This window comes from Gymnodraco acuticeps, unplaced genomic scaffold, assembly GCF_902827175.1.
Source record: "Gymnodraco acuticeps unplaced genomic scaffold, fGymAcu1.1, whole genome shotgun sequence".
Classification (NCBI taxonomy): Eukaryota; Metazoa; Chordata; class Actinopteri; order Perciformes; family Bathydraconidae; genus Gymnodraco; species Gymnodraco acuticeps.
The window spans coordinates 3,176,404-3,194,433 of record NW_022990047.1 but is presented as its reverse complement, the minus strand read 5'-3'; the positions used below and the strand labels follow the sequence as shown (position 1 = coordinate 3,194,433).

The 18,030-nt window shown below is 39.8% G+C and overlaps 2 protein-coding genes across 2 annotated transcripts; both read right to left on the bottom strand.

The window, feature by feature from the left end:
- Positions 1–99: 99 nt before the first annotated feature.
- On the bottom strand, positions 100–4,843 carry LOC117545725 (fatty acyl-CoA hydrolase precursor, medium chain-like). Its single transcript, XM_034215655.1, has 13 exons — positions 4,650–4,843; positions 3,159–3,351; positions 2,932–3,073; positions 2,548–2,681; positions 2,262–2,415; positions 2,054–2,158; positions 1,864–1,962; positions 1,585–1,728; positions 1,385–1,462; positions 1,150–1,297; positions 901–1,050; positions 748–820; positions 100–664 (listed from the first exon to the last, which is right to left on the bottom strand). Exons 1-13 carry the CDS (start codon positions 4,720–4,722, stop codon positions 478–480), a joined length of 1,680 nt encoding a protein of 559 aa, XP_034071546.1. The 5' UTR covers positions 4,723–4,843; the 3' UTR covers positions 100–477.
- Positions 4,844–5,944: 1,101 nt separating this feature from the next.
- LOC117545724 (fatty acyl-CoA hydrolase precursor, medium chain-like) lies at positions 5,945–11,104 on the bottom strand. Its single transcript, XM_034215653.1, has 13 exons — positions 10,817–11,104; positions 8,992–9,184; positions 8,765–8,906; positions 8,385–8,518; positions 8,099–8,252; positions 7,891–7,995; positions 7,701–7,799; positions 7,423–7,566; positions 7,223–7,300; positions 6,988–7,135; positions 6,740–6,889; positions 6,587–6,659; positions 5,945–6,505 (listed from the first exon to the last, which is right to left on the bottom strand). Exons 1-13 carry the CDS (start codon positions 10,890–10,892, stop codon positions 6,319–6,321), a joined length of 1,683 nt encoding a protein of 560 aa, XP_034071544.1. The 5' UTR covers positions 10,893–11,104; the 3' UTR covers positions 5,945–6,318.
- Between the last annotated feature and the right edge of the window lie 6,926 nt (positions 11,105–18,030).

Here is an 18,030-nt window from a genome sequence, read left to right as displayed (position 1 = left end):
CTCAGTGTTGGACATATCACACCGTGTTCGTGTTTCTTGGTGCGAATTGAGAATAAAAACGGCTTGAAATAGTAATGAGTGAGGGAAACGGACACATGATTCAGTACAATGTTTCACACTGCAGCTTCAGAAGAGTTTTATTTGATATGGGAATCCAGATTATTAAGTGCATTTCACAGACTAGAAGTATCCCACTAATTAAGGAGGCATTTCTTTTCAAGCTTCTACATTTTAAAGAAGTATTGCCTGAAACTATCTAAAATAAAAGGTTATTACCCAACATTAAACATTTCAGTTAAATTGTGTAATTTGAGGATCTCCTTCCCAAGTTTATTAAAATGCAGAGTGCTTTTTATAAGCCACAGATCACCGCAAAAATGTTGATTGTATCAATGAATATTATGCAATGCCTTTTGACTGACTTTTTAACACTGGAATCAGAAAATGATGGAGAGGAGAAAGGTGGCGGAGACTGTTCTACAACTCGTTGCGCTCCATCTTCTCTTTGTGTTGTCGGATCTTTTCTGGGAGAGTCTGAGTCAGGAAGACAAACCGCTTCTCCCTAAGGCGCTGGCCAGCTACCTGCTCCTTTAAATCAATTGACAAGTATTCTTCTCCTGTGCCGTACTTTGGCCAGTGGGCCAGCCCATCCCCATTAGGAGACCTTAACAAACACACACAATCACAGTTATAAAAACAATCTTATCTCCATGTGTTTAGTATCTTGTAACAAAGGTAAATTCCTACCCTGTGCGAGCAAAGTTGCTCCAGTAGCTCATCATTTTTCTGCTAAGCTGTTCGTCCTCCTCAGTGCATGGCTCTAAAATTGGGATAATCTGTTAAAACACTTTGGAGATCTCTGGTGGTCTATTCAAATTGTGATTTATATATTTAACTTACCGGGTAATGTGACATGGGTAGTTGTAAAGCACAATCCAAGAACTGTAAAGATCTCATCTCCGTGGTCACTCCCAACAAAACTTGGCCTTCTTGACTTCAGGATTTGTGGAGGGTACTGGTACTCATACAGGTATACATCAGCACCTGCATCTATGAATAAAAGGATTGGACATGAGATATTTAGTTTTTAAAAGTGTATGGCAAGAAATATTTAACAATGGTTCCTCAAAATATTTGCATGATAAATACCTCTGTGGGCAATAGCGGTCTTAATGGCAGGAATGTTCAAAATCATATCCCCTAACAGCTCGGTGAACCCGTCTCTATTCTTCACACGATCTTCACCCGTTCCAATATATTCCTCTAACACTAACTCTCTAAGAATTGCATCTTCGGGCTGGAAAAAATGAACAAAACATCTGTCAAAGAAGTTTCAACATGATGTATATTGTAACATTGTAATGTCCAGAACAGTCTGCCTTACATTAGGGAAGAAGAGGTACAGAGAGTTCATCAAATGCTCCTTATCTATCCCCTCTGTCCAGTTTGGAGGAGCAAAAGACTTAGGGAAGACAATTCACATTTTAGATAAGCACAGAGACACCACATTAGCATGTTTTCATGGGCAATTGTTAAGCTCTTCAGTCACATAAACATCAGTGCTAATTTAGCAATTGCACTTACACCAGCAAGCATCCAGCCCCCTTCATCATTATTAATGCCGGTCATGAATGGTACGGTAAGAAGTTCATGTGTACGGAACAGCTCGTCCACAGTTTTTCTCAGGAAGTGTCCATCAACATTTAGAGAGATTCTCAAGGTTTGATCCTTAAGAAAAAAAAATTGTAAAAGTAAAAGTTGAGATAAATACTTAAAAGATCATGGAAATCTAGCAGAATATTCCTATTAAAAATAAATCCTACAAAATAAATCCTACTAAATTATTTGCATTCAATATCTCACCTCTCCCAAAGCCTCAATAGTTTTTACGTCGACGATTCTCATGCAATCAGCGATCTTCTGTGTGCTTTCGAGGCTACAGCCAGACATATTTGCCACCATCTGAGGAGATATATGTGGGATATATCTTAACGACTTTGAAAAAAGAAATGTGTTGTGCGCTGAAGAATGTTTACACACACTTATAATTAACCTGTGCTAATGGTAGAGGATCATTTGCAACAAGAAGATCCATTCCAGCAGTGCCACTCTCAGCAATGGCATGATGGAAGAGGCCATCAGACAACGGTGAGAGGAGCTGTTGAGTCAAGGAACAAAGAACATGTAAGGTTCTGATGACAGAAGTAACTTTGAAGAGATTGTGATGTTTTTGTTGTATTCAACTGCAGATTGATACTTACCAGTAGAGATACGCTCACTCCGCCAGCAGACTCCCCAAATATTGTAACTACATCTGGGTTTCCTCCAAAGTTGTGAATGTGCTGCTGGATCCACCTCAGAGCTTCTACCTGGTCCAGCATGCCAAAGTTCCCAGACATGTGCTCATCTCCAGTGCTGGAAAGGCATACAATTATATTGTTCACCGCCTAGTAAAAGTGACTACTTTTTCACATCAAATCCAAAGTAGTGAGATATTATTTTAGTATGGTAATTCTAACTCTTCTTAGTGATTTGAGTGGTTTTAACCTGAGAAAGCCCAGAAGTCCCAAACGGTACTGGATCAGAACTACGACCATATCCTGGTAAGCAGCCAGGGCGGAGCCATCATACGTGGAAGCTGACCCCATAGCAAACCCTCCACCATGAATCCAGACCATGACCTGGTAAGGTAATGTAAGCCCTTAGACTTTTCAACAAGCAATGAAGGCACATTCTTATCGAGATTCTCGATAAACCACATTAACAAAGACTTTAATATGACTAGATAATAACACAGATTGTGACATCAATCCCTTTGGGGTATGGTTTTAAAAACCCTACATTGTCACTCAGTATGGATTATTCAAAAGGAATCCTTATCCAAACCTGAACAAAGTAACTGAGTATCATTCACGACATGGAGCAACTTACAGGAAGCTTGGTATCGGGGGTTCTGTCGGCAGGAGTGTAAATGTTGAGGTAAAGGCAGTCCTCTGAAATGTCTGGCAAATCCACGACCATGCCACCAAGTTTTTCCAACAGATCTAAGGTTAACTTTTTATATTGAACACACCTGAAAAAGAAACAAGATTTTCAGTGAGTATTGAATATCATTTTAAAGGAAGGTATGCAACACCTGTAGCATGTGGAGGCCTTACATGGGTGGCTGCTTGGTGGCATCTCTCACTTCTTTCCATCCCTCCACAGGCTGGGGGGCAGCCAGTCTCAGAGCAGGGCCCACAGGTGGCTTTGCAAATGGGATACCCAGGTAGGCATGGACCCCATTCTCCTGCCCCTTGACACTCAGAGTCTGACCTCTCAGGCTTCCCAGCTTTGTCTGGACTTCAGGTGCTGTGAGGATATTAGGACTGACTCAGAATCTCAATGTAATGCAATGTATCAGTGTAACTTACCTGGAAGAATAGCATGTGTTATAGCTAAGTAGCACATATATTTCCATCATGTAGGCAACATGTTCATTGGCTGGTTCTAGATTATGTTGGAACAAATAAATGGTAACGTTTTAGATAATACAACAACTTTCCAATTGATTTCAGCCATGTCGAGCCCTAAGGGTGACGTCACGGACACTACGTCCATTTATATACAGTCTAAGATAAGATAAGATGGTACTTTATTGATCCCAATTTGGGAAATAGTTTTTGTTGCAGCAGGGTTGTCAAACTCAAGGCCCGGGGAACAAATCTGGCCTGTGACTTCATTTTCTGTGGCCCCACAAGAGCTTGCAAAGAATATAATATGTTTATTATACGGTTACATGATGATTTAATGAAGCACGTTGCCCATGAACTACATGTCCCACAATGCATCTCAAATTAGACTTTTTTCTCAGAATTTGACTTTTTTTCTTCTAAATATGCCTTTTTCTTAGAATGTGCCCTTTTCTCAGAATTTGACTTTTTTTTTAAATGTCACTTCCTTTTTTTTTTTAAATGTCACTTCTGTTTTTGACTTTTTTTTCCAGCTTTTCTTTTGAAATCATTTTGTGACATTCTCACTGAAGAGACTTGCAATTATTTGCCCCAGACTTCTGCTTTCAGACGTAGTTAATTATGAAGTTATTATACCCTATCCAATAATAATCTAATGCAGAGGCAATAATGTAATATAATACATTATTTTATACATATATTATATATAAGTTACAACCGGCCCTTTGAGTGCAGCCATAATGCTGATGTGGCCCGCGATTAAATTGAGTTTGACACCCCTGGTCTACAGTCTTTAATCTTCTTTGCCATGCTGTTTGTATAACTAAATCAAAAATATAACTCACTTTGGCAACAATTAGTTGAATATCATCTTATTTTGCATTACATGAAGACAGCAAAAAAAAGAAACATTAACTACAGCATGAACTCTTATCCTAATTTGCTCTTTGGCAGAGATGTTTCACCTTTGGACATAGGCACGATCGTCAGTGGCTGAAAGGTCAACTCGATTGAGGCGTAAGAAAATGCAAACCGGTAGCTTCCAGTCATAGACCTTTTAAAAGACATTAAAAGAAAATCAACTTCTCCATTAGGCCTACGTGCCATCTAGACTAGCTTGCAGCCAGATCTGCATAAAAGTGTTGCCACGGACTTTATCGTGCAAAGAAATAAGTAGGCCTAATCTACTTCACTTACCATGTGGATCTGCAGCAACATAGAGGAATAAAACAGACGTCAGAAAGAAGAAAGTTTGTTTTGCACGGAACATGGTCTCTGCTGGTTACACCCTGCTTGGTTCTGCAAACAGGAAGGACTTGCAAACTGTTAATGAAACCTCCAAAGAAGCTGTCTCAACTTTGACGAGTTGAATCCTGCACTTATTAACCTATTACGTGCAACACAAGGCGTGACTCTATCGCTTTTATATCAAAGCAACTGGTCATTTACATCAACAAAAAGACATCGACAAGACTTTCCGGACGGTTAAGCAGGCCATAGTAACTCCAAGCATTTTCTCGTATATTTCACATCCTTCTTTCTGTTAAACTATAACATGATACTACGCTAGTCTGTTCATATTTGAGCTAGGCTTATAAACACTTACTGTCTAAAACTGTCATTTTAACCTTGCATGAGTATAAGTACAGAAATGTTGTTTACACTACAGTGCAATATCTCACACAAGCCACAGATGGCGCTCTCACATAACTGAGTCCATAGAATCACTATTGCACCTGTCACATATCACATTATCTCTATCACGAGAGATAATGTGATATTTGGTATGACCTTGCAAAAGAAAGGCGATGAACTCTGCTGTAATGTTATTTTATGTCTTGCCAAAAATTGTATTCACAAGAATCGAATCCTGAAGTCATCCAGCAAACTGATTGTTTTCTTAAATGAGTTTCAATGGTACCTGAAATCCTTAAAAATACAAAAAGGATCCAAAGCTCAATGTTTATTTAATATTCTGAAAGAATTCCCCACTGATCCGAACCGTACTCATCTCCTTGTATTATATTTCTGTCTTGTTTGTTGTTGTATTTTTTCTTTTTTTACCCCTTTTATGAAAATTACACTGTGAGCACTTTGAACAGTTTTATAGATGATGTCAACGTTGTTTCTCCTAACAATCTTTTTGCACTAATTGAATGTATGAAAAGAGTGTAATGCTTGCAACATTCCAATACATTTTGTAAAATACAAATAAAAAAGTTTGAAAAAAATATGATTAGTTTACACAGTTGACTTAACATACTTATTGCATAATATGTCACCTGTCATGAACTCCCTGCATATCGTAATAATGAACTGTCTTTTCAACCACTAGAAGTAGAACAATAAAACAGTTCTTGCAACATGATTATCCAAATCCAATACGTCTATACTAAAAGAGAACTCCTGTAACTTTCACATTGACTCAAGACTATAGTTCTCAGTGCTCCAAATGCTCTGCAGTAGCACATGAACCACAATATTTAGGCATGTAGTTATAATATGTTTTTTCTTTTAATATATTTATGTACTGAGTTGAGAAGCCACAAAATTCTTACAATAACATAATCACAACGTACATCTTTTCCCAGAAGTAGGTTTAGCGAGGCCATATGCATAATAAACAGGATAAAACAGGTAATCAATTTGATTCCCATATTATAACAATATACATTTTAATCACATATGTAGTGGCTCCTGGTTGTTCACATGAAACATACTGGTACATGATGAGGGTTCAACTCAGGAATGTATAGTTTCAAATCCCAGATGAGTCTTGTCTTTTAATTTGTATTGCACAATGACATGTCTTTTTATGCCACTGCAACACAAACATTTCCCAAATTGGGAGGTGACGGAGACTGTTCTAAGGCTTGTTGCGCTCCATCTTCTCTTTGTGTTGTCGGATCTTTTCTGGGAGAGTCTGAGTCAGGAAGACAAACCGCTTCTCCCTAAGGCGCTGGCCAGCTACCTGCTCCTTTAAATCAATTGACAAGTATTCTTCTCCTGTGCCGTACTTTGGCCAGTGGGTCAGCCCATCCCCATTAGGAGACCTTAACAAACACACACAGTCAGTTATAAAAACAGTCTTATCTCCATGTGTATAGTATCTTGTAACAAAGGTAAATTCCTACCCTGTGCGAGCAAAGTTGCTCCAGTAGCTCATCATTTTTCTGCTAAGCTGTTCCTCCTCCTCAGTGCATGGCTCTAAAATTGGGATAATCTGTTAAAACACTTTGGAGATCTCTGGTGGTCTATTCAAATTGTGATTTATATATTTAACTTACCGGGTAATGTGACATGGGTAGTTGTAAAGCACAATCCGAGAACTGTAAAGATCTCATCTCCATGGTCACTCCCAACAAAACTTGGCCTTCTTGACTTCAGGATTTGTGGAGGGTACTGGTACTCATACAGGTATACATCAGCACCTGCATCTATGAATAAAAGGATTGGACATGAGATATTTAGTTTTAAAAGTGTATGGCAAGAAATATTTAACAATGGTTCCTCAAAATATTTGCATGATAAATACCTCTGTGGGCAATAGCGGTCTTAATGGCAGGAATGTTAAAAATCATATCCCCTAACAGCTCGGTGAACCCGTCTCTATTCTTCACACGATCTTCACCCGTTCCAATATATTCCTCTAACACTAACTCTCTAAGAATTGCATCTTCGGGCTGGAAAAAATGAACAAAACATCTGTCAAAGAAGTTTCAACATGATGTATATTGTAACATTGTAATGTCCAGAACAGTCTGCCTTACATTAGGGAAGAAGAGGTACAGAGAGTTCATCAAATGCTCCTTATCTATCCCCTCTGTCCAGTTTGGAGGGGCAAAAGACTTAGGGAAGACAATTCACATTTTAGATAAGCACAGAGACACCACATTAGCATGTTTTCATGGGCAATTGTTAAGCTCTTCAGTCACATAAACATCAGTGCTAATTTAGCAATTGCACTTACACCAGCAAGCATCCAGCCCCCTTCATCATTATTAATGCCGGTCATGAATGGTACGGTAAGAAATTCATGTGTACGGAACAGCTCGTCCACAGTTTTTCTCAGGAAGTGTCCATCAACATTTACAGAGATTCTCAAGGTTTGATCCTTAAGAAAAAAAATTGTAAAAGTAAAAGTTGAGATAAATACTTAAAAGATCATGGAAATCTAGCAGAATATTCCTATTAAAAATAAATCCTACAAAATAAATCCTACTAAATTATTTGCATTCAATATCTCACCTCTCCCAAAGCCTCAATAGTTTTTACGTCGACGATTCTCATGCAATCAGCGATCTTCTGTGTGCTTTCGAGGCTACAGCCAGACATATTTGCCACCATCTGAGGAGATATATGTGGGATATATCTTAACGACTTTGAAAAAAGAAATGTGTTGTGCGCTGAAGAATGTTTACACACACTTATAATTAACCTGTGCTAATGGTAGAGGATCATTTGCAACAAGAAGATCCATTCCAGCAGTGCCACTCTCAGCAATGGCATGATGGAAGAGGCCATCAGACAACGGTGAGAGGAGCTGTTGAGTCAAGGAACAAAGAACATGTAAGGTTCTGATGACAGAAGTAACTTTGAAGAGATTGTGATGTTTTTGTTGTATTCAACTGCAGATTGATACTTACCAGTAGAGATACGCTCACTCCGCCAGCAGACTCCCCAAATATTGTAACTACATCTGGGTTTCCTCCAAAGTTGTGAATGTGCTGCTGGATCCACCTCAGAGCTTCTACCTGGTCCAGCATGCCAAAGTTCCCAGACATGTGCTCATCTCCAGTGCTGGAAAGGCATACAATTATATTGTTCACCGCCTAGTAAAAGTGACTACTTTTTCACATCAAATCCAAAGTAGTGAGATATTATTTTTGTATGGTAATTCTAACTCTTCTTAGTGATTTGAGTGGTTTTAACCTGAGAAAGCCCAGAAGTCCCAAACGGTACTGGATCAGAACTACGACCATATCCTGGTAAGCAGCCAGGGCGGAGCCATCATACGTGGAAGCTGACCCCATAGCAAACCCTCCACCATGAATCCAGACCATGACCTGGTAAGGTAATGTAAGCCCTTAGACTTTTCAACAAGCAATGAAGGCACATTCTTAGAGATTCTCGATAAACCACATTAACAGACTTTAATATGACTAGATAATAACACAGATTGTGACATCAATCCCTTTGGGGTATGGTTTTAAAAACCCTACATTGTCACTCAGTATGGATTATTCAAAAGGAATCCTTATCCAAACCTGAACAAAGTAACTGAGTATCATTCACGACATGGAGCAACTTACAGGGAGCTTGGTATCGGGGGTTCTGTCGGCAGGAGTGTAAATGTTGAGGTAAAGGCAGTCCTCTGAAATGTCTGGCAAATCCACGACCATGCCACCAAGTTTTTCCAACAGATCTAAGGTTAACTTTTTATATTGAACACACCTGAAAAAGAAACAAGATTTTCAGTGAGTATTGAATATCATTTTAAAGGAAGGTATGCAACACCTGTAGCATGTGGAGGCCTTACATGGGTGGCTGCTTGGTGGCGTCTCTCACTCCTTCCCATCCCTCCACAGGCTGGGGGGCAGCCAGTCTCAGAGCAGGGCCCACAGGTGGCTTTGCAAATGGGATACCCAGGTAGGCATGGACCCCATTCTCCTGCCCCTTGACACTCAGAGTCTGACCTCTCAGGCTTCCCAGCTTTGTCTGGACTTCAGGTGCTGTGAGGATATTAGGACTGACTCAGAATCTCAATGTATTGCAATGTAACTTACCTGGAAAAATAGCATGTGTTATAGCTAAGTAGCACATATATTTCCATCATGTAGGCAACATGTGTTCATTGGCTGGTTCTAGATTATGTTGGAACAAATAAATGGTAAAGTTTTAGATAATACAACAACTTTCCAATTGATTTCAGCCATGTCGAGCCCTATGGGTGACGTCACGGACACTACGTCCATTTATATACAGTCTACAGCAGGGGTGTCAAACTCAAGGCCCGGGGAACAAATCCGGCCTGTGACTTCATTTTCTGTTGGCCCACAAGAGCTTGCAAAGAATATAATATGTTTATTATACTGTTACAGGCGAGTGGTGTAGTGAGTTGTGCATTGGTGTTCGGATCAGGGGGTCACAGGTTCAAACTCCACTGCAGTCAGCATGTTGTTGTGTCCCTGGGCAAGACACTTCACCCCAAATTGCCTGTGGGGATTGTCTACAGTGTTGAGTACAGTGATTCCCACAGCATGTTAATACTTTGGGGGGCCCCCAAAGTATAATGGCTCCCCCCAAAGTATAATTTGTGTGTTCTTTTATTTTTTTTTACTCAGTGAGCACTCATTTGCATTTGCACATCCTTCCTCAGCACCTCCACGTATGTTGGCGTGGGGCGCCCTCTTGGTCGGTGCCCGTGTGTTGGCTCCCAGAGTACTAACTTGCCAGCTGGAAGTTCCTGGTGTCGATGGCAGTGACCTGCAAATTTCAGTTTCCTGGATGCCACCTTGTCACTCAGCCTGGGTAGCCCACCAGGACTAGCCCCGCTCCTACATTTTTGAGAGATTTCTATTTATATATAAATTACAACCGGCCCTTTGAGTGCAGCCATAATGCTGATGTGGCCCGCGATTAAATTGAGTTTGACACCCCTGGTCTACAGTCTTTAATCTTCTTTGCCATGCTGTTTGTATAACTAAATCAAAAATATAACTCACTTTGGCAACAATTAGTTGAATATCATCTTATATTGCATTACATGAATACAGCAAAAAAAAGAAACATTAACTACAGCATGAACTCTTATCCTAATTTGCTCTTTGGCAGAGATGTTTCACCTTTGGACAAGTAGGCACCAGTGGCGAGCCGTGACCTTTATACCTAAATACCCTTCTTTCATTTAACCCTTCACATTCCAACAGAAACTGAATAGGCAGATTCGAAGGATTTATTTCTTTGGAAATGTTATTTTAAATACAATTATATCAAGTTATTTTGGTAAAACTAATGAAAAATATAACTAAAAAAAATATTAAACACATTTTTTTTTTAATGTTTTTAAATATTATTTTGTAGAATATCTTAGGCCCTCACAGAGGGCCTAGAGGGCCCTGACGGCTCGCCACTGGTAGGCACGATCGTCAGTGGCTGAAAGGTCAACTCGATTGAGGCGTAAGAAAATGCAAACAGGTAGCTTCCAGTCATAGACCTTTTTAAAAAGATATTTAAAGAAAATCAACGTCTCCATTAGGCCTGTGCTATTCCAGGCCTATATGCCTTGTAGCCAGATTTGCATACAAGTGTTGCCACGGACTTTATCGTGCAAAGAAATGAGTAATCTACTTCACTACACTTACCATGTGGATCTGCAGCAACATAGAGGAATAACACAGACGTCAGAAAGAAGAACGTTTGTTTTCCACGGAACGTCATGGTGGTGGTGTCTGCGGCTCACACTGCTTGGCTCTGCAAACAGGAAGGACTGGAAATGAAACCTCGAAAGAAGCTGTCTCAACTTTGACCAGTGGAATCCTGCACTTCTTAACCTATTACGTGCAGTACAAGACTGCGGTCAACTCAGCTATCTCTCGCATTTGCTTCGTCAAATGAGCAGCTCTTCCTTTTTGAGTGCGCGATTAATAGCATCTTTACGGTAATCGCCGAGAAGCGGCACTGACGGTAGAACTAGAGTAAAATAATGCATGTTTTTTCTGCTTTATTTGCGATACAACTTTACCATAAGTTCTTAAAAAAACGGACACTGTTTGACTCAGTCCTAGTTTGACTGCTACCAACAATAAAATGAAGTACTTTTACTGAGTTTTTTTCTGGGTTATACCCTCTCAAAATCCGCTCCTGAGAACAAAATCATGCCACTTCTGCTATATTTGATGAGATAAAATGATTTTTTGCAATAAGTTCTACATCAAATTGATACTGTTGGACTCAGTACTACTTGGACTACTACCACAAGTGCAATCAAGTACTTTTACTGTGTACTTTTTGAGTAATCCCCTGTCAAACTCCCCTCCAGAGTACAATAATGCATGTTTTCTGCAATGTTTGATGAGAGATCAAAGGATTTTTTGCAATAAGTTCTTAATACAATTGGTAGCCTACTGTTGGACTCAATACTACTTGGACTACTACCACAAGTACTTTTACTGTGTACTTTTTGAGTAATACTCGTTTAAAATCCTGTCCCGACACTAATTAATGTATTCTGCTATCTTTGATGAGATATAACATGATTGTTTGCAATAAGTTCTTAGTGAAATTGTCAGGATTCGGGAAAGATTGCGGAAAAAGGTAGGACCCAAATGCAGACTACAAAACAAGTAAAAAAGGTCTATAAACAAAAAGGGAGCTTTATTCAAAAGCCGATGACAAAAAACATGACATGAACACAACGGTAGCACAAGGAAGAAACATACCTGAAAAACTGACCGTGACTGACATGGAGGAAGACAGGAAAAACAAACAATGAACCGACATGGAGCACAGGGGAAGACAAGACTAAATACAAAGAAGGGTAATCACAGGACAAGACTACTACTTGGACTACTACCACAAGTACAATCAAGTACTTTTACTGTGAACTTTTTGAGTAATCCTTTGTCAAACTCCCCTCCTGTCCAAGTAGTACTGAGTCCAACAGTATCCATTTCATGTAGAACTTATTGTAAAAAAAATGTTTTTATCTCTCATCAAAGATAGCAGAAAACATGCATTATTGTACTCAGGGGTGGAGTTTGACAAAGGATTACTCAAAAAGTACACAGTAAAAGTACTTGATTGTACTTGTGGTAGTAGTCCAAGTAATACTGAGTCCAACAGTATCAATTTCATGTAGTACTTATTGCAAAAAACAATGTTATCTCTCATCAAAGATAGCAGAATACATTCATTAGTGTACTCAGGATTGGATTTTAAACGAGTATTACTCTCTTACTCTAGTAAAAGTACTTAATTGTATTTGTGGTAGTAGTCTAACAAGTACTGAGTCCAACAGTACCAATTGTATTAAGAACGTATGGCTAGAAATAATTTTATCCCTCATCAAATATAGCAAATACATGAATTATTGTACTCCGGAGGGGAGTTTGACAGAGTATTACTCAAAAAGTACACAGTAAAAGTACTTGATTGTACTTGTAGTAGTCCAAGTAGTACTGATTCCAACAGTACCAATTGTATTAAGAAGTTAGTTGAAAGCATGAATACATTAGGCTTGTTTGAGACAAGCAAGACCTGCGCAGTTGCGATCAACGTCTTGCTAGTGCGTTGCATGATGGTTAGTCATTTTGTCCGACTTGCTCTGGAGGCCCGCCCACATGAGACTTTGAAATTTCGCGGGACAAAGACGCCCGCAGCCTTGAGAGCGAGGCGAGGCGAGTTGGCGCAGTTGCTCTCCACGGGCTGCAGAAGCGAAATGCTTGATGGGAAACGTCTCGCTGGTATCTCGAGCTGAGCGCTCATTGGTGGTTTTTACCACGTGCTGCTGATGAAACTCTCCAATTGGCTGGCAAAAGTTTGTTGTTGTTTTGTGTCAGTTTTACGTCGCCACATCCATTCCCATTTTTCATCATTGTTCCACAATGTTTATCATCATGAAATTAATATCTATATATTTTATACTATACTGCTTACCGTTTTCATACTTTATATATCTTAGCATATTCATACACACTGTTCATGCTGCTCACAGGCTGATATCTAGTGTATTCATACCCCTCACTGTTTATTCATCATTCAATTCATTTTTATTCTGTAGGTTGTGTACATTACTTTTCACTTTACTGCTTGTTGCACCTGGTTAGAAGCTAAACTGCATTTCGTTGTCTTAGTACCTGTAATATGTGCAATAACAATAAAGTTGAATCTAATCTTGAGCAGGAACAAATGCATTTACTTAGTACATATCTGACATTAACGAATATACACATTTGTGCATTCTTTATAAATGCAAACTTGTCAAGACCACTGACGGAAGTAGTTTTGAAAAGTAATAAGTGGTTCTGTCTTTTACATGTATTCAACCCCCCTTGTACTGATTTGTTTCAAAATGAACTGACACTTGAGTCATTCATTTGTAGTGATATAATAATTGTGGGATTTCTATTGCATCCACTTCATCTGCAACGAAAAACGCCAACGCAATTCCCGCGATTGCAAACCCAGCCAGTCAAGCCGACTCCGACTCCGAGCTGTCCGACTTAAGACGAGCTTTTTGACACCTCCCCCGGCTGCGATCGGCTACTCTCGTCTACTTTCGAGGCGAGCCGCAATGTGTCTCAAACAAGCCTATTAATTGCAGTGCTTCTCAAAGTGTGGTCCGCGGACCACTGGTGGTCCGTGAGCGCCCCCTAGTGGTCCGTGAGTATATTGGTAACATTTCACATTTGAAATTAATTAAGTAATTTAAGTTTTTCGCACTCTCGCGGAAATATCTCCGCAATGGAGCAAGCTTAAGTTTAACTTTCGATTGCATGATATAGCCCAGATAAACACCTTCATTACACATGTTGCCACTTGTTGGTACCATTTTCAGGCGATTTTTAAAAAACGATATGTTTTTGGATATTTGTGGAGTTAGGTGGTCCTCGAGTGTTTTTTTATTGGTTAAGTGGTCCTTGGTATGAAAAAGTTTGAGAAACACTGAATTAGAGGGAGGCGTGTGGCGCAGTTGATAGAGCATTGATGTTGGGATCAGGGGGTCACAGCTTCAAACCCCACTGTAGTCAGCATGTCGTTAGGCTTGTTTGAGACGCGTTGCGGCTCGCCTCGAAAGTAGACGAGAATAGCCGATCGCAGCCGGGGGAGGTCTCAAAAAGCTCACCTGAAGTCGGACAGCTCGGAGTCGGCTTCGTCTTCTTCTTCTTCTCTCGGTTTTTTGGCGGATTGCAAACAACTTTAAGGTGCATACCGCCACCTCTGGAGTCGGCTTGACTCGGTTTGCATTTATAAAGAATGCACACATGTGTTTAATCGTTAATGTCAGATATGTACTAAGTAAATACATTTGTTCCTGCTCAAGATTAGATTCAACTTTATTGTTATTGCACATATTACAGGTACTGAGACAACGAAATGCAGTTTAGCTTCTAACCAGGTGCAACCAGCAGTGAAGTGAAAAGTAATGTACACAATCTACAGAATAAAATATAGAATGAATTGAATGATGAATAAACAGTGAGGGGTATGAATACACTAGATATCAGCCTGTGAGCAGTATGAACAGTGTGTATGAATATGCTAAGATATATAAAGTATGAAAACGGTAAGCAGTGCAAGTATAGTATAAAATATATAGATATTAATTTCATGATGATAAACATTGTGGAACAATGATGAAAAATGGGAATGGATGTGGCGACGTAAAACGGACACAAAACAACAAACTTTTGCCGAGCCAATTGGAGAGTTTCATCACCAGCACGTGGTAAAAACCACCAATGAGCGCTCAGCTCGAGATACCTGCGAGTCGGTCGTTTCTGTCACTACCCGATCTGCAGCTCTGCCCGATCTGCAGTGCGCATGTGCGAGATGGTCCGCCATATTGGACAACTCCGGACGGCAATCCAAGTAGGACAACATTGACACAGTGGCTTTTGGCAAAGCTCAAAAATAAAACTCGAGAGAGATGAGTTATTGTTATTACAACGTGACTTCACTATTATTTAACAACTCTTTTTATTGGATTCTTTTATTTGGGGTTAAGGACATTGTCAGAATAAGTGAGAAATTACTTTAACTTATGTTAGACAGCTATCATACTGAATAAATATTTACTGTGAATGTGTGCAAAAATGTATGGCATATAGCTGTCTAACAGAAGTTAAATCCATGTCTCACTTATTCTGACAATGTACTTAACCCCAAATAAAATAACCCAATAAAAAGAGTTGTTTAATAATAGTGAAGTCACGTTGTAATAACAATAACTCATCTCTCTCGAGTTTTCCTTTTGAGCTTTGCCAAAAGCCACTGTGTCAATGTTGTCCTACTTGGGATGCCGTCCGGCGTTGTCCAATATGGCGGACCATCTCGCACATGCGCACTGCAGATCGGGCAGAGCTGCAGATCGGGTAGTGACAGTTGTCATACATCCATGGTCGTTTCCCATCAAGCATTTCGTTTCCGCAGCCCGTGGAGAGGAACTGCGCCGCCTCGCCGCGCCTCGCTCTCAAGGCTGCGGGCGTCTTTGTCCCGCGAGATTTCAACGTCTCATGTAGGCGAGCCTCCAGAGCAGTGGTCCCCAAACTAAGGCCCGCGGGCCGGGTACGGCCCGCCTCCACATTTGGCCCGGCCCCCTGAACAATACTATTGATTGATTGATTGATTGATTGATTGATTGATTGATTGATTAATTGAATTGATTGATTGATTGAAAAGTTTATTAACAGCTTGTATATTGGGTACAGTACAGTACAGCTCAAAACATACAATTGTTAAGGGGATGCAGACCAGAGAAAGACTTTCGTCTTGTTTACATCAGGGTCCCCCATTTCCAATTCATCATGTACGCAACCAGAGACGCATTATGATTTATTTATTTTTTCAGTCTGGCCATGCGAATCTTAGACTAGCCCCTGTCAAAATGTTGTGACCTGCTCTATCGAAATCAGTCGCATTGACCCGAAGACACCTTTTGAGTTGTATACACTGTTGGAAAGAGGATATTCCTAGCTTTCTAATGATATCAGGATTGTTTTTGTACTTCAAATATTAAGCGAAATATGTCACATTATATAATGACTGTCACAGAGTCATCATTTTGAGAAAAAGGCCTTCAAAGTTGTCTCTTCTCTGGAATCCATCGATCTGATTGATTATTAGCGGAGCAAATGATCAAAATACTACCGAGGGAAGATATTTTCGTTTGGAGAGGAAGCTCGCGAGTGTGTGTGAGTGTGTGTGCTTGTGTACTTTTGCGTTTGTGTGTATTGTGTTTGTTTCCCGGGGAAAACACTCACGAGAAACACCGGTTGTTATGCCTGCCGTTCTCCGCTTGTAATTATGCCGAAGCTTCAAAGTTGTATTTATCATCTGAATTTGCCGAAACAATTTTAATATTCTGAAAGCCAAGACTTTGTTTAATTGAAATCAGATGAAAACAAACTGTAACGGACCCTGCAGTGTTATCTATGATTACTATACTCTTACATTCATAATTTCAGCGGAGTGAGGGGGGGGGCGGCGCTGCGGAAGAGCAGATTGCGAGTGAGAAATAAATAAATTGTAAATAAAAGTTTCATATTCTGAAAGCCAAGACTTTGTTTGTTTAAAATCAAACAAAACACCCGAACCCCGAAAAAATTGTTTTTTTTACATAAATCCATGTTTATTTTTGAGAGATTCTGCTCTGACAACTAAGCTAAACTTTTACCTGTTAAGATTGTGCACGGCACAACAGAAAGTTACAGTAATTTTCAATGGACTTTTTTTCGGTGAAGAACCCAAAGAGGGTTATTTGGTTATTATTTATTTCATAAATAGTGTAATTTATTTCATTAATAGTGTTATTATTTATTTCCTGACTTTTTTTCTGTGAAGATCCCGGAAAGGGTTATTAATATTTGGTTATGTGTGGCTTTCTAGAAAACAATAAATGTTTACGTTTAGACACCCATGCGATCGTCACACTTTTTCTGTTACAAACTGACCCGGCCCCCATCAGAGAAGGGAAAAGTTATGTGGCCCTCACAGGAAAAAGTTTGGGGACCCCTGCTCCAGAGCAAGTCGGACAAAATGACTAACCATCATGCAACGCACTAGCAAGACGTTGATCGCAACTGCGCAGGTCTCGCTTGTCTCAAACAAGCCTGTTGTGTCCCTGGGCAAGACACTTCACCCCAAATTGGGGTCAGGATTTTTAACGAGTATTACTCAAAAAGTACACAGTAAAAGTAGCCTACTTAATTGTATTTGTGGTAGTACTGAGTCCAACAGTACCAATTTTATTAAGAATTTATGGTAAAACATATTTTTATCGAAAAATATAGCACACAAATATGCATTCTTATATTTTCGTACCGCTTCTCGGTGATTACCGTAAAGACGCTATTAATCGTGCACTCAAAAATGAAGAGCTGCTCATTTGATCAAGCAAATTCGAGAGTCGGCTGAGTTGACCGCAGTAACACGTTTAATAAACACGTTTTATTTATTAAATTTTTTAAATTATAAATAAACGGTGAACTTCAAGGCTACGGTGAACTTTAAGGCTACGATGTATGTGATGTCAGATAGTAATATAATGGCGCATTTCCACTACAGCGCGGAGCTCGCAATAAGCGTGCCGTGCCCAGCCCGTTTTTGGTTGCGTTTCCACTTGGCGTAGTTCCGGCTAGCGGGTACTATTTCACAGTTTTTCTGGACCCATAAAATCTAGGTTCTTTCCGGGCCAACAACCAGGCTGAGTCGGGCTGAGTATGCTAAACTAGAGAGAGAATCGCTGACAAGGGGGCTACACAACTACAACAAGATGAACATATTTGACCGTGATTTAATTGTAATACACGTTTCAAAATGATGCCGAAGTAACAACATACTGATACCGGTTAGTAAA